The following is a 22,124-nucleotide window of genomic DNA, read 5'->3' on the forward strand; positions in this document are numbered from 1 at the left end:
CTATTGTGTCACTATTGGGTTGACACAGACAGGTTACAGAGTCCCAAAATGTGATAAAGAGAGCGGACGCTTTTAAAAAGATACAAATACATATCTTCTACTTAAACATTTAATTGGAATTTTTATTTTTAGGTGTCTTTTGCTACTTCCTGGGGAAGCTGTGACCTTGGGGAAAATCACTTAAGTCTTCAGAGTCTTATGTTCATTATATGTAAAATTTGGCATTACAGTTATTCCTATCGGGGTTATTTTGATCTCTAAGCAAGGAACTATTACTGTTAATAGGAGGCACTTTGATTCTGTTTCACTCAAAATAGAGCTGAGCCCAGAGGGATTCTGGTCAGATCTGGGACAGGCTGGTGGCAGCATTCATTTACTCAAATAGCATGTATTTATTTAGCATCTACTGTGTGCTCAACAAAGCAGTGGGAGGGTACCATGTATGAGACAGTTTCTCCCGAGTTGCTGACAAACTTGCTGAAGAGTCACATATATGAAATAGTTAAAACAGCCAAAAAAAAAAAAAAAAAAGGTACGGACTAAATGCTGTGGAAATTCGGAGAACGAGACCGTTGGAGCAATCAAGGAAGGCTTCCTGAAAGAGTTCACATTAATTGTTCATTGATGCAACAAACGTTTACCAACTGCTTACTAAGTGCCAGGCTCTGAGGATACAGCAGCGAACAATTCAGAGTCCTTGCCCTCGTGGGGCCGATATTCCAGTGAGAAGAGGAGGACATCCAACAATATAGAATCAGGTAGAGGTGAGTGCTATATTTAAAAGTAAAGCCAGGTGAGTAGGAGATAAAGATGTGGAAGAGGGCCACAAGAACTTAGAGACCAAAGCAAAGAGAGTAAGGGGTGTGGTTAGGCAGGGGTCGGATTCTGAGGCCTGGGGGGTGGGGGGGTGGGTTAATTAGTCACGCTTTGGGCCTAAGGAGGGACCTCAGAAAACTACTGACACATCCTTTTCCTTTCTTTCATATTCAAAGCATTGAGACCTTCTGGAGAGTATGTAAGAAAAAAGAATGGTAACTCCCTACGTCTGCCTATAGCCCCTTGAGGGAAGGGAACCAGGACCCGTCTTTTAAGAATCCATACCCCCCCTCGTACCTTGATGCATAATTCATGAACCTGTCGCGTTTCCACCCTCCCACTTCCCCTGAAGTCCCTTCCGGAAGCCCGGAACCGCAGTCGTGAAGGTTCGGCTCCTGCCCTTAGAGCAGAACCCACCTTCACTTCCGCTGTGGCGTCACATCCCTGGAGGGTATACCGCGTCCCCGGGCAGAAGCTACTTCCGCCCCTACTGTCGTAACTTCCGCCCTGAGTATGCTGGAGCGCTAACCGCGCCGGATGTGCTTTAGCTGCTCCCGGAAGTGACTCGACCTTTGCATTTTCACCCCCCCTTTCCCCATTGCCGCCCCCCCAACATTGCTATTTCCCTCCCTCCCCCCTTTTCGTTTCCGGCGCTCCCGCCTTCTCTCAGCCGCGGCTCAACTCCGAGCCAGTGGGGGGAGGGAGGGAGGGAGGGGGCGTGGAGGAATCGGGGTTCTCGGGAGCACGAGCTGCGGCACCACTTCCGGGTGAGTGTTAGGGGAGGGAGGGAGGGAGGGGGCCACCCACTGCCTAGCGCCCCCGCCCTGCGGGTGTCTCGCGCACGATCCGTGCGTGTGAGTGTGTGGGTCTGCCTCGCGCCTAAAGTGCGTGCCCGCGCGCTCGCCTGGCGCTATCCCCCTCCCCTCGCCCCCTCCGGGTCCTCCCACCGCACTCTGCTCCCTCCTTCCCAGCAAACGCCGCCCCTCCCGCTCTCTGGCTCCGGCTCTGGCGCCGCCGCAGCCGTTGCCGCCGGGTGAGTCTCGCGCCGCTGCAGCCGGCGCGCGCCGAGCTCTCTGCTCCTTCCCCCTCCCCTTTTCCTTGGGGGGGGGCGGGGAAGGGGGGGTCCACGATGGGACTGTACGTGTGTCCGTCCCGGAACCGGAAGTGGTTGTGGAGGAGCGGGCGATGGGGAGGAATGGGGGGGTTTAGGGGGCGGGTGTCTGTCTGGTGGGTGGCAGAGTTCAGCTCCCCGGAGAGGAAGGAGGGGCGTCCCAAAGAAGGGTCTTAGAGGAAGGGGTGGTGGGCGACCTCAGGAGAAGGCGCCCAGGGGCTGTCTCAGGGCAGCGAAGGTGTTTGGGGGACAGCCGGGGTCTCCAGTAGCTAGACCACTGTGCTGAGGGAGGTACTTCTTGGCGCAGGGCCTTGGGTAGGCAGGGGCGAAGTCCTCGCGGCGGGGGGGGGGGGGGGGGGGGAGGCCAGAGGAAGTGCCTGGGCCTGAACTGGCACTGTGCCTGACACAAGGGCTTGTGCATCCCCCCCGGGTCCTCAGCTTTGCCTTCTGAGCCAATCCTTGGGAGGCAGGGACGCTTCTCTTCTTCCAGTTCTTCTGTTCTCTAACCGTCCCCACACACCCCCGCCCCCGCCTCCGGTTACCTGCGGCCCCGGGAGACCAAGAAGAACCAGTGTCTGAGCCCAGGGGTGGACCCCACGCACTGGTGGTAGAGTTCATCTTAGTTGCTGGGAATTGGATGTATTTCCCTTGTATCCACATAGCGGGTGGCCCTGCACTGCTGTCGTTCTGTCCTTGCATCTTTGGATGGTTAGTCGGGGGTCCGCCTGCTTTCTGGACTGAGTGGTCCAGATGGTCAAAGAATTCCTGAGGTTCTCCACAGTTCTCCGGTGGCTGCACCCTTACCGGCCCCTGTAACCCAGACAATTTGTTTACAGAAAGTTCAGGAGCCCTGGAAAGGACAAGGAATAAGACGACAGGAGGAAGAGAGAGAGAGGGTAAGACAATTTGGGGTTAATGGCTTTTCCAGTTTTGGGGGGCAAAGGGGTCATAATCAAATGGCCCTTTTGCGGACAGCGTGACAGAATTGTTCAAGTAATAGCAATTGTAATACTGGTGTTTGCTGCAGGAGAAAAATCAGCCTCTTCGTATTATCTTTTGAGGATACCCAGGAAGTTTTGTGCGAAAGTTGGCACTGTACCCCATCACCTTCCATGCCCACCAGTCCTCAACAAGAATGAGTTGTGAGATGCTCAGGTGAACTCACTAAGCAGTGTTGCACTGTGTCCAAAGGAGAAATTTATTCTGCTTTGGAGATAAATGGGCCCTAGTTGCCATTGTAGCCTTTGTGGCATAGCTAATGGAATGGCTTTCTCGTGTTTGGAACAAGCAGAACTGAGTTTAGAGTGGAGTTTGTATCCTTAACGTTGCATCAGTGTTTGGAGTGGACCTGGTGAGTGATTAGAATCTGTGGTGTGATGTTATTTGAATTTGACGTGGCAGGGTGAAGTTTGGGGGAAAAAAACTGATTCGTGGGTAGTTTGAAATAAAGTGGATAAAACTGTATGGAGTAGACTCCAGAAGTAGCTCTGGAAGAATTCAGAATATGAGGTTTGATGGTGATTGAGTTTTAGGTTGCCTGAGAATGACAATATATCAACCCAAGAGAGTTTGAGTTCAGAGCTTATAATTTTAGAGGTGTCTTCTGAGAACCAATTCCAGGCTGGTTTATAAAATTTATTCCCCATAGGCTTCTGAGCCGAGTTGGTGATTAAATATTAGGTGCATATTCCCTCTTCTCCAGACTTTTTTTTTTTTTGGTTTGTTTTTTCTTTTCTGCCTCACAATGCGCAGGTCCGTCGGTTAATAGTGGAACGGGCAGGACAAGGGGAACCACTATGGCGTTCTCCCTGCAGGGTGCAGGTACAGTGGTCCAGTGGTGCCCAGGGTAGGAGGTGCTGGCTCAGATTGCCAGCTTTGTGGTGGTAGTGGTCCTGTTGGTCTCTTTGGGCATGGTGTGATGGTTTTTCCCAATAGAATTGGGATAAACCTGTTCTCAGTTATTTTGTACTTGGGAGAGTTCACAGTAGGAAGTCCCCAGATCCTATTGGGATGGACCTTCTCGAATGCCCTTAGGACCTGAGAAAAAGATTTGTTTCCTAACTGAGGAGAAATGGTCCTGTGTGTTTCCTCACTTCAAGTCCTTAGCTAATATTGCAACCTTTCTGCAGTTGTGCATTTTGGAACAGTTTTTTTCAATAGAGTGTCCGAGATCCATGTGTCAAGTTCTTTCCTTTTTTCTTTTTCTTAATAATTTTTTTAGTTTTGACTGCGTTGGGTCTTCGTTGCTGCGCGCAGGCTTTCTCTAGTTGCGGCGAGCGGGGGCTACTCTTCGTTGCAATGTGTGGGCTTCTCACTGCGGTGGCTTCTCTTGTCGCGGAGCACGGGCTCTAGGTGCGCGGGCTTCAGTAGTTGTGGCTCAAGGGCTCTAGAGCGCAGGCTCAGTAGTTGTGGTGCACGGGCTAAGTTGCTCCGCGGCATGTGGGATCTTCCCAGAGCAGGGCTTGAACCCGTGTCCCCTGCATTGGCAGGTGGATTCTTAAACACTGCACCACCAGGGAAGCCCCTCCAGTTCTTTCTGTAGTTGAATTTGAGTTGGTTGTTCTTTGCATCTCTCTTTCTTGTTAGTGCTTCTAGTTGGTGATTAGTAAGCTGCGGGCTATAGATCTGATACTTTTGGGTAGTTCCTTTATAATTATGTGGTCTCTATGTAATTTCTGCTAATTGTCACGAATAGTCCTCATCACATGGAAGTGTTTCTCTAACTCTCCTCAGGAGTACTTTGAGCATTTTATTCTTTTTCTTCTGTGTGTTGTCTCCATCTCAATTCCATGTGCCTTATGAATTTTTTAGGGGTTTGATACTCTTCCATCCTCTACCCAAGTAGAAATTTAGGAGAGTCGTAAATTCCTCAGAGCCATTTACTGAGGTAGGGCCTAAACCTAGATTCTGGAAGCTTTGATTCCTCGGTCCATCCTCTGGCTACTAAATTGGGTTGGTGTATTTCATGATTTCCTAAAGGTTGGTTGTGTGATGAATGTTATTTTCTTGAGAAAAGAAAACCATGCTTTATTTTGGGGGGAAAAAATGTAAAAATTGTAAGTACCAGGAAAGAAGTGGTGGTCTTCAGTACTTCTACGAAAACTGCAATGCTGGAGGCAGTGATGTCTTTATCCCTGGATGGCCGGTAGCACTGGGGAAGGATGAACAGATGGACAGAGCTCTGGTGCAAGAGTTCAAGTCCTCCTATGTGTTTCATGGACATAACTTAATATTGTCTTTTTTCTTCACCTTCTCAGTCTTCCAAGATTTCTTTTGAGATTGGAAAAGGAGTATGTAGTTCCTGAACCTCTTGAAAGGAAAATGCTGTCCAACTTAATTATAGTAAATGTCCCTTCTTATTGGAGAACAGCAGAGGCATGGTGCGGTAGTAAAGTTGGAATTAGAACCCGGATTTTCAATCTGCCAACATCATCTTTCCACCTACTGTGTTCTTCCTTCTCTCCTGAGCTTTGGGGCTATAATAGAAGCCTGCCTCTTCCTTCCCAGTCTAGGGTGAACCCCTTCTGGTTTGTTTTTAATGTGTTGGCATAATCATCAAAACTGATGCTCTGTGGGGAGTTCCCTGGTGGCCTAGTGGTTAGGATTCGGTGTTGTCACTACCATGGTCTGGGTTCTATCCCTGGTCGAGGAACTGACATCCCGCAAGATATGCGGCGAGGCCAAAATATAAAACAAACAAAAGAAAACTGGCACTCTGTGTAGAGGTGAAGTTTCCCTGTAATATCATTGCTTTCTTCGGGTTTTAAGAATGTTCGTATGTGCGTACCTGGATGTCAGGATGGTTTGGTGGGCGTTCCTCCATGCGTAATAGAGAGTTGAAAGGAGAAGTGGTAAGACAACAGTTGGCAGGTATTTGAGTGAGCTGGTGCCAGGGCACCCTGTGACACAACCCCAGGGGGCGCCATTTACATCACATTCTGGCATCAGGACAGTGTTGACTCTTTCTCCGGTGTCATCCTGCAGGCGGATATTGCTTCCAGTTGGGCAAGCAGGGCTCCCCGTGCACCCCCTTTTGGGCTGATGTATTTATCAGGAACCCACAGACACGTTTATCATTTCGTCCTGGGAGCGGCTGTGGTTCTGATCTTCACCTTTGTTCTTTTAGGAACCAAAGCAGAGTGAGAGATGGTATCCAGGGAGGTGGAGGGGCCTTTTCTTCTATTCGCCCCTTCTGGACAGTCTGGCCTTTTAATTCAGACCCCATCATTCTAAAATCAGTTATCTTGGTGGCCAGGTGAGGTTTCACTGGATGTGGACAGAGAATATCATCTTTTACTGCATTTTGCTGTCATTGAAAACTTCGTTTTTGGTGTTTGCTTTTTTTTTTTTTTTTTGGCAGCCATGCTGTGGCTTGTGGGATATTAGTTCCCTGACCAGGGATTGAACCTGGGCCCTTGGCAGTGAAAGTGTGGAATCCTAACCACCGGACCACCAAGGAATTCCCTGAAAACTTCATTGTTGAAAGCATTTATTGAGAACTACCTGAAAAGTATATAGTCCATTTCTGGAAATAGTCTAAATTTCGATTTGTGAATCAAGCCCCAGCATCAGAGAGCATGTACTTGAGTTGGTCTCTTGTAGGACCCTTTTCTAGCTTGCTCTTTGGTCCTGGGTTCAGATCCCTGTTCTGCTGTTTACTGTTTGCCTCCAGTTTCCTCATTTGAAGAATGGGTAACACAACATTATAAATCAACTATATTTCAGTAAAATGTTTTTTTAAAGAGAAAGAAAAAAGAAAAATAGGAATTGCACTCTCCTGCTTCATAGAATTGTTGTGGGATTAAATGGTGCGACGCTTGTAAAGTGCTCAGAACAGTACCTTGAACACAGTGGGCTCTTAATAGATGCTAATGGTGGTGGTGATACTGTCCTCCAAGTCACTTCGTGCCCCTCTGTAACAACCTACAGGCCATGTTTGACTCAGAAACTGCTTCCCCTGAGCCCCTGGCAGGACACTAAGAATGGATGTAGTTTGGGCATGGGGAGGAGCCTTGTTCGCCAGAATCCTGAGGACAGCCTTATTTTCAGGCTCTCAGTTCCTCCCTCCTAAATTTTCACATCCGTAATGCATTTACTTCCTTGTCTCTTTAGGGGGATATTATGATTAGATCCTCCTTTCCTTTACTCTCCAGCCTGATTCTCTACTGCATTTCCACCACAGCCGCCACCCTTGTCGATTTCATGCCTCTCAGCTAGAAGGTTAGAGGGATGGGGCTGTGGGTCCCTGTCGGAGCCCTTGGCTTGGCTTTCAGCGTCCGTATGCGAAGTCTGCTGCCACTCGGTTCACCAAGTATGGCATTGCCTACTGGGTGATGGGTCCTGTCTTAGAACCTGGGGGCAGTTCAGGATGTGGCCCCTGCCTCCCCCAAAGCTGGGCAAGATCGGATCCCCTTACACTGTGATCTCACTGTTTCTCAGCGTCCATTGCCTCCGGAGGGCCTAAGGCTCGAGGCCCTTTATAAAGCTGGCAGGGAGCTAGGTGGCACCTGTGTGGAGGGTGTCTGGTTTTACTGTGTTTATAACTTGGGAAGCAGGATTGGTCTGTGCCTGACCCTCAGGGCATTTAAAGTTGAGCCTCATTTGTATGAAGCTGTGGTAGCCACAGATTTGCTCCTCTACTTTGCTACTTTTGGGGAAAAATAGGCTGAAATTCAGTTCTGCTTCCCTTTATAGGTTTTATGAAAATTCAGAGTGTTGTTCAGTAGAGCAAAAAATGTGATGAGGCTTCTGGAGAAGGACCAGGAACTCCGTTACATTTAGAGTGAGATCTTTTGCTTCACCTCCTTTGCTGAAGAACTTTCCTGGTTTCCTTAGTCACTGCTTGAGACCCAGTTTCTCTGCCCATCTCTTAGAATCCCTGGTGTCCGCCTCCAGCGTGTCCTCAGTGGGACCATGTGTGTGACCAGGCTACAAGTCACAGCGTCCTGTGGTCCTTCTGCCCCTCCCGGAGCTTGGCCGCTCTCGGCCTGGAGCAGCACCGCGGTGTTAATGTTTATTCCCTCCCTTCCCCTTCCCACCTGTGTCCTCTTCCCGCTTCCCCTGCCTCTGCCAGCCTGGATCTCTCCTGGTCCAGGCTTTTGGGAAGCTACTCTGGACCAATAGCCTGCAATTAAGCCTTGTTAGGAGAAGCGATCAGAGTATGAAAATGAGTGGCAGGATGCCTGCGTTCCGGACCCACCTGTGACTTGCAGCATGATTCTGAGGGATTCCTTTTCTTGCTCCTTATTCTTCCCTCCCCAGGTTTTAAGCTTACTTGTCATCCATGTACAGAGGAGAACTTGAACTCTTAGAGGTATAGTGTTTGAGAACTACAGAGGAGTCTGGTAATGTGTGTGTGTTCTGACCCACCACTGTCCCTGTTCTAAATCCCTTTAGGTGGAGATCTGGGGTGCTGGTGCTGGAAACAGTCCCCCCCTTTTTTTTTTGGCTGTGCCATGTGGCTTGCAGGATCTTAGTCCCTCGACCAGGGATCGAACCCGAGGCCTCGGCAGTGAAAGCACAGAGTCCTAACCACTGGACCGCCAGGAAATTCCCTAGAACCCCTTTTAAAACTGGTAACTCCTAGGTTCTTACTGGTCAGTCCAGTGTGTGTGGTACCCAGTGCAGCATCACAGATGTTCTCAGACCTTGGTGGGATCCATGGGCGTGGTCCTCAGATATCATCTGGTACCCCAAAGACCTTGATTCTGATTCTCGCCAATTTCATTCTTTAATTCTCTTGGACATTTTGTATTCTGTCCTAGAACCTTTTCAGGCTACAGGGAACTATAGACATGTCAGTTGGAACCCTTGAAATTGTTTATTTCAAGGAAGATGGATTTGAGGGGTGAAAGGAGAGGAACAATGACAGGTACCCTGGCTGTTTTCAGGCCGATCGGTGACCTGCTTTGTGTGGACCTTGGATCCGAGCCTTCCTCTCTCAGGCCTTCAATTTCTCTTTCTGTCAGCCAAAGAAAGAAATACCACTTCTGTTTATTTGGGGTACAGGAAACATTGTGTGGGTAAATGAGATGTGTGTACGTTCTTTCACCAGCATCTGAACTGGGATAGCCTCTGTTGGATGGGGATGTAGTGGTGAGTGGCTCTGACCAGAGGGACTAATATGCTAGATCCTGAGGCCTTGACTCCTCACTCCCAGCCCTGTGGGAAGAGACCCGGAGCTCCTCAGCGCCCCTTCGCCCTTGCTCACCTGCTTCAGATGATTCCTGAGTGTGATGTGGTCTCGTTTCCTTCTTCAGGTAGAATGGAAGAATCTCACTTCAATTCTAACCCGTACTTCTGGCCTTCCATCCCCACGGTCTCAGGACAGGTACGTGGTGTTTGGTTTTTTGCTTCTGCTCCACTGGGTACTTTTTTCAGCTCTGAGTAGCAAGTCCTGTTACCGTGGACACTGAAGCAAGATAAATCCCATGCTGTTTCGCCAGGCCCCCCATCGTTGAGAATTACACAGTGTTTCTGTTCAGCTTCTCTCTGGAAGCACAGATATTAACCACCCGCCTTTTGATCCCCACAGAGGATAGACAGTGTGAGGTGCCGAGGGAGCAGACAGACTCGGGACTCTCCCTCAGAGGCCACTGTCCCGTTCCTTTTCTTTCAGATTGAGAACACGATGTTCATCAACAAGATGAAGGACCAGCTCTTGCCAGAGAAGGGCTGTGGGCTGGCTCCACCCCACTACCCCACCTTGCTGACAGTGCCTGCCTCGGTGTCCCTGCCCTCGGGCATCAGCATGGACACAGAGTCCAAGTCAGACCAGCTGACCCCACATAGCCAGGCATCCGTTACCCAGAATATCACGGTGGTCCCTGTGCCGTCGACAGGACTGATGACCGCTGGTGAGCACCCTCTGCTCTTCTCCAATCTGAGGTGTTGATCCTCCACGATCAGTACCCCAGGCTGGAGGGCGCCAAGGACATGGGGAGTGGGATATGTGTTTGATTACTCAATCAGATTTTTATTAAGTGCCTACTGTGTGCCTAGCAATGCGCTAGGCATTGTGGGCGATACAAAGAAGTAGAAGATGCGGTCCCTGCCTTTGAGGAGGTGACATTCTTTCCTTCTCTGAATCAAGGAGTCTCCTGTTCTCAGAGGTGGAGAAGAGAAGGGAGTCAATCAAGGGGTAAATCTCACTGTTACTGGGGGCGGGGTGGGGACAGGGGTTAGGAGACCATTGTCTTTCTACAGGGTTTGGGGTTTCCTGTATACTCTGGGCGGGGGGGCGGTGGTGAGGGGTTAAATAGACCATGATCTGGGGAAAATGACGTAGGACTAGGATCCGGACTGGGCAACATGACACCATCTCCTTTTTCTCACAATCCTAGGTCCCGGCTTGGTTATCACATCCCCCTCAGGCTCCCTCGTGACCACAGCCTCGTCAGCTCAGACCTTCCCCATTTCGGCTCCCATGATTGTCTCAGCTCTTCCCCCTGGCTCACAAGCCCTGCAGGTGGTCCCTGACCTCTCTAAGAAGGTAGCATCGACCCTAACAGAGGAAGGAGGCGGCGGTGGTGGCGGCGGCGGCACTGTGGCCGCTAAGCCCCCCCGGGGCCGAAAGAAGAAGCGGATGCTGGAATCGGGGCTTCCCGAGATGAACGACCCTTACGTCCTCTCCCCTGAGGATGACGATGACCATCAGAAAGACGGCAAGACCTACAGGTGAGGATCAGAGCCGGGCAGGGTGGGGTGCGGCTCTCTCAGCTTCCCTGCCCCCATCGGGCTCCGCGCTCCGGCAGCTTCCGCCTCGGATCCACGTGCATGTCAAGTGTTCTGTTGAGGGTTAGGACGGTGGAGCTTCTGGCCCTTCTCTGGCTCCTCTTCCCCAGGATGCAGACCCATTTCACCCCTTCCTTCTTTGAGGTCTTCAGCATTGACTTATTTTGGGGTGACGTAATGGAATTTCTTTCTTGTAATGAGGCTTTAGACTGGGTTTGAGACTCTTGTCTCCAGCTCCTTTTTGGTTTCTACATTTTCCATTCCTATTTTTTCAAGAAACATTTCTGGTAAGCCCCTAACCTTAACCAGTGTGCTATCCACCGGTTCTTGGGCCGTATTTGAGCATTGAGCCTGCCTGACCCTGCATGGTTGGGATGATGGGAGGGGTCTGTATAAAAAGGTGGAACGAATAGGATACCTCCCCTTCCCCCTGTGGAATATATGCTTGTGAGATGGCTGTTTTCTCACTTTCTCATTCATGGAAGTTCTTTTGATCCTCTACTTCCTTTAAGTCGTCCATTGCCGAAAAGCATTATAAGCATATTTGCATGTGGTACTATACAAAAATAATTACATATCTAAACTCCCTGCCCTTTGAAAGGTGGAAATCTTTTAATCCCCTTGAGAACCGTCAAGGGCCCTAGTGGGTTTGGGGAGTCTGGTCCCAGTGTACAGAGTGGAATAGCCACCGTCACAGCTTTGACACAGACAGGGGTAGATGTGCATGGCTGGGAGACTGGGTCTGTCCTTAGTGTACCGAGATGGGCAATGTTGTTCCCATTTTAGGAGCGAAGGGAACTGCGGCACAGGAAATGGACAGAGCCTTGGGCTCATGGATTCAGTTCCCGGCTCCACCACGAACTTGCTGTGTGACCCTGGGCAAGTCCTTTTCCCCTCTCTGGGCCTCAGTTTCCTCATCTGTAAAATGGGGAGAATTCTGTTTATGTCTCCCAGCTCTTGGGAGTTATATATCAAATGAGATTTGAAATGTTGGGAACTTCGAAAGAGATGAGAAATAGTCATCATGTAGCATTTACTTTTATGTGTTGTACACTTCTACCATGGAGAGTTCCGAGCGTTTAAATCCGTCTTTGTAAGTCAAAATGAGGGGAGTGTTGCTATGCAGAAAGTATTGAGCACTGCAGAATTCCAGCTCGTAATCTGAAAGTTCACTGCAGCTTTATTATTACAGGTGTACCCCACTTACACAGTAAAAGTGTTCCTGAGCAATGTTTACATCATATTATAAAGGTACTTGACAAGTTTGGTTCATTTAAAGGTATCATACATTCCATAAAATGAAAATCCCTTTTAAATTTATTTTGTAGAGATTTGGATTTTTATGTGTTGGCTTAAAGTGAGGTCATTGTGACTTGGAGCTACACCTGAACAAGACCGGTTGTTGCAGGAACGGTGGGGGGCTCCCTGACACTCTGTAGGGCCCTTCCCGTGGATCAGCGTCATCTGGTTCTGCCAAGGTTTCTCTCTCTTTGTCTTCCGGACCCACATTAAAGCTATTTCTGGACTTGCCACACTGTGCATGTGCAAAGAAATGTGAATGTACAATTGGAGGGCAGCCCTGATAGGATTTTCCACACACTACCTCCAGGTGACTAAAGAGAACTCTGAATTTAAGGGAGATTGATTATGTTATAGGTAAATGCAATTTCTTCACAAACTCAGAACTCTGAGGTCCCAAAGGAATCTTTTTAATCACGAGGAGTCCCCGTTTCGATACAGGTGTGGGTCAACTACATCCATTCCTGTGGTCTGTGGCATTTGACTGGGTATTAGGGGAACTGGGTTCTTTTTCTCTGGGCAAGTCAACTTATTTCTAGTAAAATTTGAAGACCAGTCATGGCCCTCATCTATCCTGTGGAAATGTTTTGAGGGAAAATCAGAGTATCTGAAAGTGTTTTTGAACATCTTAGGAGAAAAAGCGTTGATAATTCACTTCAAAGCGGTTACTGTAACCAAGGCCATTGCCTTGCAGGCCTCCAAGGGAGCACCCTTGTGGTGTCGGGTGTGAATGGTGCCCCTGGAGCTGTGCGCCCAGCGACACGGCCACTGCCCACTGCCACAGCTCTCCTAATCGGGTTTCTTTCCCAGCACCTGACATCTTGCATTAGGCTTGTACTTATTTGGCTTCTCTGTAGTTTTAGTGTTTAAACATTTCTGGCAGATGATAGGATGGTCCAGCTTCCCCCTGGATACCTCTAGTGTGAGGAGTCTTAAGGTTAGGTGAGAATGAGTCACTGTTCGCCCTTTGGCAAATTGCTTTACCTTTCTGAGCCTTTGTGCTCCTTTCTGTAGAACAGGGATAGTACTTGCCAGGTTGTTTTAAGGAGCGGAAACAATGTGTTTAAAGGACCTAATTGGAGCCCGGCAGTGTCAGGCACAACAACAGGTGGCACTTACTACTACCGTTATTACTGTGTTATTGTTATGTTATCCTTATTATACTCATACCTCTGGAGACAGCTCATGTTGTTGCCAGTCCATTATTGGTGAGTTTAAGTTTTGCAGATTCTTCCCTCGTTGGAAACTTTGAGGAGGAGGGTGATTTTCGCTTCTATAACTAATCTCAGGTTAAGGGGTGCAGTTATGTGTTCAGCATTCACAGGCAAACTAATGAGGTTTTGCTTGAGCTAAAATCATTCCACCTGTCTGAGAAATCTTAGCGGAGGGAAGCTGTTTTGTAACTCTAGTGCAGTTCCTCTCCAAGTGACACTGTGTCTAGTTTTCTAACCTCAGTTTTAGTGAAGTGTATAGCAGCATGAGCTCATTCAGCACTGGTGCTGCTGACCTTAATGCAGTTTTATTGTTAGCGAATGCTTGGCTTACCGTTGACTCTCCTGGGTGTTTGCTGGCCCTTTGGGGGGCAGTTATTTATCTCTCCATTTTACAGACCAGAAAATTGAGGTCTAGATTGATGAGCAAGCCTGTAACTGAACCCTGAGTAGAGCCCCGGTGTCCAGACTTCTGTTGGCTGTGTCCTTTGGACCCTGCTAACTATAAACAGAACCTCCCACCCTCCCACACAATGGTTGGGCATCCCAGACAACAGCCAGGGGTTGGTAAACAGGTAATCGGATTTCTTTCAGAATTATCAAGTGACTAGAGAACTAGAAATTGGCCTCAATGATTGGATTTTTAATGGAAGCATTAACACAGGAACCATACGCCCAAGTAACAGTGGTCTCTTCTTCTCTGAGGAGCTCAGAGTTCTTTTTAGTCTGCATCTCAGTTATTCTCTGCATATTCTCTTGGGATCAGGAAAAAAGCAGAAGTCACCCTTCACCATCCTAAGCCCCTCCTAGAGAGAGACGTTGGGGGGGGACCCAGAGAAGAGGGACTTGCCCCAGTGGCCTGGCTTCAGCCCACATTGTGTGCTGGTGAGTTGTTTGAGTGATAGGGTTCCAGCTCACATATAGATAACTTTCGCCCAGTAAAGTCTGAATAATTGTGACTTATCTTGCCCACAGGCCTCCTTATTTGATATTGTTGGGCAGTATAAGAGCAGGAAGAAGGATTATCAGCTCAGATGATGCATGAAAGTGTATTCAGATGATACTGTTGTCAACCCGAAGTGCTGGCATTGAGCTAGGAGAGAGGAAAGGTTTAGCGGGGAGGCTCAGTATTTTGCCAGTCTTTTTTTTCTCCTTCATATTTGAGGGATACAACCCACTCCAGCAGTTACCTTGGCTCGTTGCAGAAGTAATTCTCACTTGATTGCCAGGGGGCCGGGGGCCGGGGGGAGTCGGTGGAACATCAGATCCAGAGCGGAGGCCGGACATGTGGTTTGGGAAAGCCCCCTCCAAATAACCCTGGTAATTCTTACCTCATCCCTCTAGAAATCACTGGCAAAAAGGAGAAAATCTGAGAGAAGACAGTTATCTGAGGAGACAGGAGAAAAGTCCTCTGAGGAATCTAGTCAGTTCGTCCTCATTGTCACCTCAGGAGCTTGAGGATTACCTGAGGGATGTACTTTCTCCACGGGAAACTGGGGAAAGGGGTTCTTTAGAAATCTGAAGTCAAGTTACAGGCAGAAGGAAGACAGAGGCTAGGTGATACTCCTGGTCCGGTGAAAGCCGTGTCAGCCCAGGGCCTGTAATAAGAGTTTCCTGTCTTACCTGGTTGAATTCTTGTTTATGTACACACTTAGGGAGTCCAGGCATTTCAGCAAACACTTATTAAATACTTGTGTTGGGCTGTATTAGAAGGGCAGACTGTAACGGTAGATAAAATAGAGCTCCTCCTCTCGAGGGCCTCGCGTTGTCGCTGGAATAGAAGAGAGATCAGATAGGTTGGCATCTTTGGAAGTGGAGGGGCGGGTTCAGCAACGCCCTCACGGTGGGCAGGGTCCTAACCGCTGCCCTCCCTTGGCCCAGGTGCCGGATGTGCTCCCTGACGTTCTACTCGAAGTCGGAGATGCAGATCCACTCCAAGTCACACACCGAGACCAAGCCCCACAAGTGCCCACACTGCTCCAAGACGTTCGCCAACAGCTCCTACCTGGCCCAGCACATCCGTATCCACTCGGGGGCCAAGCCCTACAGTTGTAACTTCTGTGAGAAGTCCTTCCGCCAGCTCTCTCACCTCCAGCAGCACACCCGGTAAGGCTGCTTTCAGTCTCCCCCCGACTCCCTGCCGTGGACCCCTCACCCCGAGGCCACGTGGCCCACGCCTCCTCTCTTCTCCACATGTTTTCTTTTGTCCCTTTCAACTCTGCCCTTTGGGAGCCTCGATTCTCTCCCACTGCTGTCTGTGAAAACTGAACTGCGTATCCCTGCAGCTTGGGGGTGGTGCCTGGAACATTGTGCTCTCCGGTCCCAAGGTCTGCAACGATTTATGTGGCTTCTCTCTGTGTCTGTGTTCGGAAATCTTCTGCAGAGCAGGCCCTGCTTTTACTATATGCGTCAGTTCAGAGCCAAGGTGTGCATTCAACCTCAGGTCCATGGGGGACAGGCGGTGTTGGTCTTTGTTCAAATTACTGTTTGGAAGCAGGGTGTCTGTGGTGAGTGTGTAACCTTGGCACAAAGCAGAGGGCTGACGAGACCGAAATCTTTAAGGTTACAGGAGCCAGGGGTGCAGCTCTTCATCATCTCACTGCCATTCTAGCCACCGACTTAAGATGAGCAGCAACCTAGATGTGGGTGTCCTCTTCACGAGCCTCTCCAGGCCGGCGCGGGTTTGTGGGGGAGGGAGGAAGGGGTGCTCTCATCCGTCAAGCAACATCATTTCACCCAGCGGAGAGCTGAGCCCGTGGTGTCGAACCGCTCCCTCCTCCCCCCTTCCCTCCTCTCCTCTCCGGCAGGATCCACTCCAAGATGCACACGGAGACCATCAAGCCCCACAAGTGCCCGCACTGCTCCAAGACCTTCGCCAACACCTCCTACCTGGCCCAGCACCTCCGTATCCACTCGGGGGCCAAGCCCTACAACTGTTCCTACTGCCAGAAGGCCTTCCGCCAGCTCTCCCACCTCCAGCAGCACACACGGTAAGGGAGAGTGGCGGGCTACTGCCCCCGCCCCGCTGGCATGCCCTCCCCACCCCCGCCCCGGACACACACAACAACCCGCATGCGGGGGGCGGGGGAGAGACCCGGCTGGAGGAGAGAGCTGGCCGGAGGAGAGCACAGCTGGCATCTGGGAGGAAGACCAAGCAAGACTGGAGACGCAAGTGGACGCTCAGAGAGCCTTTCTGGGGCAGAAGCAGCGCCGAGGAGACACAGTGACTGTGGGACATTCCCTGATCCGAGGGAGGAGGAAACTCACTGGGAGCAGAGCCGACGTTTCCTTCCCTCATTTCCCTCCCTGGAGACACCTGTGCACACATCCTGCAAGATTCTCGATGTCAAAGCAGGGCCATTTGGTCGGAGAAGACCATCCCTCTAGCCCTTAGGGCACCGATTATGAACGGGAGGAGGTATAATCAGACTTCAGCTGGGTACCAACTCAGCGACACCTACAGCACCAAGCAAGGCTCCGAGGGATGCCAGGGGTACAGGAGAGAACAAAGCGCAGCGTAAATGTTCACAGAGAACCGGCAAATGAGACGAAAATGCTCCTACTCCGTAAGGATGTGTACTTTGTCCCGTGAATCTGGAGTGGCTCAGAGGCGAGCCTGCCTCCTGGAAGAGCTGATGGTCTCCTTCAGTGGGATCTCAAGTTGAGCTGGAGTCCAGACTCCTGCTGGCTACAGGTCTCCTCTCCCGGCTGCTTCTGGAGGTGGCGATCCCTCTTAAAGTGGTCCGACAGCTTGCTTCTCGAAGAGGAGGAATCGGGCTTTCCTCACAAGGAGACGTGTCCTGCGAGGTTTTCAGGATTTCATACCCGGGATCTCGAAAAGCACCTGGTCACAGAGATGGTTCTGAAGTCCCTGCCAAGGAGCAGGGTTCTGCCAACCTTCAAGTCCTTGGCTCGTCTCAGCAGAGGGCCCTATAGTGTTTGGAAAGAGGTCAGATCAGTACTAAACTAGGCATTTCCTGCCGTTAGGGGCTGAGCTGGGAAAAGCCCCAAGGAGCTTCCACCAGCATCGATGTTGCTGCTGCCCTTCACAGTTCGCATAACTCTGTGCTTTTCTTTGACCCCAGAACTTGCTCTGGGATTGGTGTTAAGGCTGAAGGGGTAGTTTCTGGCTGTATGTTGGAGGCCAAGGGAGAAGTGTTATGTGTTTCTTTTTTCTCGCCGTGTGTTTATCTCACGTTTCTGAACTCTCGTGAGGGCCGGTGACTGTAGGAGCTGCCTTGGCTGCCAGATCGTGGCCTCCGTGCGCCTTGGCCGCCCAGCCCCCGGCCCTCCGCCAGCAGAGAGGAGCCCAGCTTGAGCGGAGTGGTGCGGGCAGCGAGCAGCAGTCGGGCCCGCTGGCCTGAGCCGGCATCTCCTGGAGACCCACCCTGTGCTCCCAGAGGAGGCCTGTTAAGGCGCTGGTCCCCGAGCGGCCTTGCTGATGTCCTTCCCCTTTCTTCTTCTCTCGTCCCGTGCAGAATCCACACCGGGGATAGGCCGTACAAATGTGCACACCCGGGCTGCGAGAAAGCCTTCACACAGCTCTCCAACCTGCAGGTAGGTGCTCCACCCTCCACACGAGGCCTTGAGTCTAAGACTTGGGGTCACAGTGCCGTTTGACTAGTACAGTGGTTCTCAAACTTTTTCAGGCCGCTTTACGTTCTTAACAGTCACTGGGGAGCCCAAAGAGCTTTCGTTGATGTGGGTAACACCTAATTACGTAGACGTTATGAAACTGAAAAACTATTTAGTAATTTGTTTAAAAATAACAAACCCCATCGTACATTAACATAAATAACATATCTCTTAACCTCCCTCCCCGCAAAAAGCTTAGTGAGAAGAACGGCATTGCTTTTTGTTTATGCACGTTTCTCTAATGTCTGGCTTACTAGAAGATGGAGAGATTCTCTTATCTGCTGCGTTCAGTCTTTACGATATTACATGTCGTGTAATCTCTGTATAGTCATGAAAGAATGAGAGTGAAAAGGCAAGCGGTGTCTTATTATTATTATTATTTTGAAAATAGTTGTGACCTTGCGGGCCCCCTGAAAAGGTCTTGGTGTTCCCTGGCAGTTCCCATGCCTCCCTCTGAGAACCACTGGACTAGTGGGACCAGGCGTAGCCGTCATTCTGACTTTAAGGATCCTGCAGGATGCTGCTTCCCTTAGCTGGTAGCGTCTGAAGTTTCATTTGAAGCAATTCCTGCTGCCTTCAGATGTAAGAGAACCCAGGAGGCCTGGCACCCAGCCCAGGGCTTTCCATTAAGGTCAAGGAGGCAGGAGGGCAGAGTGGTGCAGCCGTCCTGATTTCTCCTTGTTTTCTCAGTCCCACAGGCGGCAGCACAACAAAGATAAACCCTTCAAGTGCCACAACTGTCACCGGGCGTACACGGACGCGACCTCGCTGGAGGTGCACCTGTCCACGCACACAGTGAAGCATGCCAAGGTGTACACCTGCACCATCTGCAGCCGGGCGTACACGTCGGTGAGCACTCGGAGCCCCCCTCCCCCCCGCAAGCGGCTTCACCCCGCCTTTCCGATAAAGAGCTGCCGCAGTGAATACACCCCATCCATCCCTTGCTCCACTTGCCGGGATCAGTAAAGAGAACAGAAAGTGAACAGACGCAGAGCTGAGGAATTTGGGGGATGCCTGGTCCCTTAAGCCTGTAGCGATTGCTCAGCAGTGAGTCTTCATTTTACTTAGACACAGGATAAAAGAAAGCGTCTTGAAATTGTGAGAGACGAGAGATTTCAGTTAGATGTTTTCCATTAGACTCCAGAAAAAGGTGGTCAGGTTGTTCCATTCAGAGATCTTGGAGAAAGTGACAGCTTTCCCCGTGCCAGCTGAATGCCCACGGTTACCCTAAAGGTCCCCCCACCTTGTCCACGCGGTGCGAGCACTGAAAGTGGCTCATGGGGAGAACCCGCGTGGCTCCAGAGCACCTCTGTATAAGTGTCGTTCTGTTCAAGGTAACAGCCCGGGGTGCTGGTTACAGGGAGCTTCCTTCCTTCTCTTTCTTCCCTCAACCCCTCTTCCATCCCCCTCAGGAGACGTACCTGATGAAGCACATGCGCAAACACAACCCTCCTGATCTCCAGCAGCAGGTGCAGGCGGCGGCGGCGGCGGCGGCAGTGGCCCAGGCCCAGGCCCAGGCCCAGGCTCAAGCGCAGGCCCAAGCGCAGGCCCAGGCCCAGGCCTCCCAGGCTTCGCAGCAGCCACAGCAGCAGCCGCCACAGCCTCCGCACTTCCAGTCCCCGGGGGCGGCCCCCCAGGGCGGGGGTGGCGGGGACAGCAACCCCAATCCCCCGCCCCAGTGCTCCTTCGACCTGACCCCCTATAAGACGGCAGAGCACCACAAGGACATCTGCCTCACCGTCACCACCAGCACCATCCAGGTAGAGCACCTGGCCAGCTCGTAGAGACCTGTGCTGCCGTCCCCCGGGGAGAGGGGAAAGAGGCTCTGGTCCCTTCTTTCTCCAGCTCCTCTTGGTGGGAAAAGTCCTCTTCTTCCTTGACAGGCCACGGCTCCATCTCCTTGGGCCTCAGGCATGGCCTTCTCTCACAGGATACCATCCTTATTGTCTCAGCTCCTCTTCCGAAGGAACGTCAGCCCTCCTGAATGGCAGAGGAGTACTGAGCTGGTCGCGTAATCCAGCAGCCTCCCGCCTAAGCGTAGCTTTTAACATTGGGGGTTGGTGCTCAGGGGAGGGGTTTGCTATGACCTCATAGAGACTTTTCCAGCGTGGGCACTTACTCTCTCCTCACCCTCGTAATCCTCCAAGCTCGGGCTGACAGAGGACTAGAGGCTGGCACTCCCGGACGGCACAGAGGAGGGAGCCCTAAATGCAAGCAGCCTCCTGTTCTGTTCTTGCCTGCGAAAGAACAGAGCTTCCTCCCGTGCCCCTGTCCCTGGGAGCCGTTTTCTTCCCCTCATGATCTCACTTCACTTCCTACCTGATGCTGGAGGGAGGTCTGGGGCGGGTCAGACCCCCTTTATTTGTAAAGGGGCAAGGGCCGAGATGTGGTCCCCAAGGGGCCGGAGATCCCCAAAATGGCCGACGGTGGCTTAGAAGTGTGGGTTATGGTTTTCCTTGGAGCCTCTCCCCTTCTCTGCCAGCGGAGGCCTTGTGCTCAGTCTCCCCGTCCCCAACCTAAGGAGCTGCGGGTTCTTTATGAAACCCCACGATAAGGGGGCTGCAGAGAAGGGAGAGTTCGGGGCAGATGCAAGGACTGGACTTAGCTCCCTAGGTGCCGCGGTCAGTTGCCGGACACGGATTTATATATAAATATATATATATAAATATATATATACCCACTCATCACGGCCATCTTTGTTGTAACCATTTCTGTGTTTATAAATGCATTATCTCTGAGAATTTTCATATTTGATGTTTATTTTTGTCCCTTTTGTTTTTCTCCACCCTGTCTTCTGGCCAATGGCATTTTTATTTCCTTTCGTCTTTTTTTTTTTTTTTAAATCATGGCAGATTTCAGAGAAAAGAGAAAATGGAAAAAAAAATCAGGAAACCAGTTGTTATAAAGTAATTTAAAATGAGGAAAAAAAGAAAAACTTATGTACAAAACCAAGGGGTGTTTTTAGAACCTTGTATAGAAATAAATTCGTGTAAAAGGATCAGAGGCAGTGGAGCTACTGATGTGAGTATAAGCGTGGGAAACAGCTACTTGGGGAGACGTTCAAGGCCAGTACTAAGGATTTACAGTAGAGTGTGCGAACGGTAAGAACGAATGCTGTGTGATGGGGCCGTGTGTGTATCCCTAGCCATAGAAGGGCACAACTTTGAAATCTCTGAAGTGAAATCTTGGTTTATGAGGGTTCCTACATACAAATCCTGCTGTGAGGACTGTGTCGCCTAAGGTGTAAGAGCAGGGTTCAGTCGTGTGTTAACAAGATACCTCGAAGCTCTCCCTATCCAGGAAATGGAAGCACGGCCTCCTGGAAGGACCTGCACTGCTGCCAGAGCATCTGTGGGCTCAGTGCTAATTCCAGCTGGCATATCCTGTGTCACCTAAAACCAGAGGTTTCCAGTGGTGGAACCCATAACCGGGATTGAAGAATGAAACAGGACAGTTGTAGTGCTGAGGGGCAGAGCGTGGGCGGGAAACCTGGACTTCCGCCCTGGCTCTCCCATCAACCAGTGTCGGCCGCAATGCTTCTTCAGCTGTTAAATGAAGGGATTGGGCTAGATCACCTCCAAGATTCCTTTCTGAAAATTAAAAATCTTTTAAGCACTAAAAAAGTTGTGACAAAGCTCCCACGTCTGACAACGTGGCCATCCTGTGTGGGACTGCCGGGCAGCCACGCTCATTAGCTGGTGGCGCGTGGATAGGCAATGAAACAACACCTCTTAGCTGTAGGGCTCGGGCTCTTGTGTGGGCATCCAAGATAGTCTCAGTCCGTGGTGTGACGCTAACGACTGTATCACATATGACCAAACGTGCAGTGTGTGTTTCCTGCATATTTACTACGTTTCCCCTGTTCTCACCAACTGTTGAACTGACATTGAGAGCCCTACGTTCATCACAGGTATTACAACCAGCATCTCTTTTGAAGGGTACCCTCACACTTCAACAGCAACAACCCTATGAAGTAAGCAGGATACCAGGCATTTTGCTAGACACGGAAATAGGCACGGAGATTAGATAATCCAAGGGTCTGCCGCGTGCAATTAGAGGGACGTCTTCTAGATTCTATTGCTCTATCTACCACCTGCTCAGTAGTAAACCTGGGGTTTCACCTTGTCCTTTTTTACATATTTGAGCTAAATTATGTGGCTGAAATGTTTCATTGAAAATCTGCCATGTGGGCGTTCCCTGGTGGCCCAGTGGTTAGGATCTTGGGCTCTCACAGCCGCCACCCGGCTTCACTCCCTGGTCGGGGAACGACCCGCAAGCCGCGGCACAGTCCAAAAAACAAAAACAAAAAAACCCCCAAA

The 22,124-nt window shown here is 50.5% G+C and overlaps 1 protein-coding gene across 17 annotated transcripts; it reads left to right on the top strand.

Moving 5' to 3' along the window:
- The first annotated feature begins 1,357 nt into the window (after window positions 1-1,357).
- On the top strand, window positions 1,358-21,365 carry ZNF384 (zinc finger protein 384). 17 transcript variants are annotated; one of them, XM_079936474.1, is made up of 13 exons: window positions 1,358-1,583; window positions 1,788-1,849; window positions 2,764-2,823; window positions 9,187-9,257; window positions 9,546-9,783; window positions 10,020-10,067; window positions 10,270-10,603; window positions 11,447-11,539; window positions 15,052-15,276; window positions 15,978-16,160; window positions 17,649-17,727; window positions 18,496-18,654; window positions 19,218-21,365. In XM_079936474.1, the coding sequence occupies exons 4-13, from the start codon at window positions 9,192-9,194 to the stop codon at window positions 19,587-19,589; spliced, it is 1,797 nt and encodes a 598-aa protein (XP_079792600.1). In that variant the 5' UTR covers window positions 1,358-1,583; window positions 1,788-1,849; window positions 2,764-2,823; window positions 9,187-9,191; the 3' UTR covers window positions 19,590-21,365. The 17 variants fall into 17 exon arrangements, with proteins under 17 accessions (XP_079792600.1, XP_079792593.1, XP_079792589.1 ...); XM_079936467.1 differs by having other exon boundaries at window positions 2,764-2,820; window positions 9,186-9,257; XM_079936463.1 differs by lacking the exon at window positions 1,788-1,849.
- The last annotated feature ends 759 nt before the right edge of the window (window positions 21,366-22,124 follow it).

The sequence above is a fragment of the Stenella coeruleoalba genome (assembly GCF_951394435.1).
Source record: "Stenella coeruleoalba genome assembly, chromosome: 11".
Classification (NCBI taxonomy): Eukaryota; Metazoa; Chordata; class Mammalia; order Artiodactyla; family Delphinidae; genus Stenella; species Stenella coeruleoalba.

Bases quoted from the DNA above. Each gene is read 5' to 3' on its own strand.
- ZNF384 (XM_079936474.1), top strand. From the start codon at position 9,192: ATGGAAGAATCTCACTTCAATTCTAACCCGTACTTCTGGCCTTCCATC. The intron at 16,161-17,648 runs GTAAGGGAGAGT...CGTCCCGTGCAG, and splicing joins CACCTCCAGCAGCACACACG to AATCCACACCGGGGATAGGC. The intron at 17,728-18,495 runs GTAGGTGCTCCA...TTGTTTTCTCAG, and splicing joins CACAGCTCTCCAACCTGCAG to TCCCACAGGCGGCAGCACAA.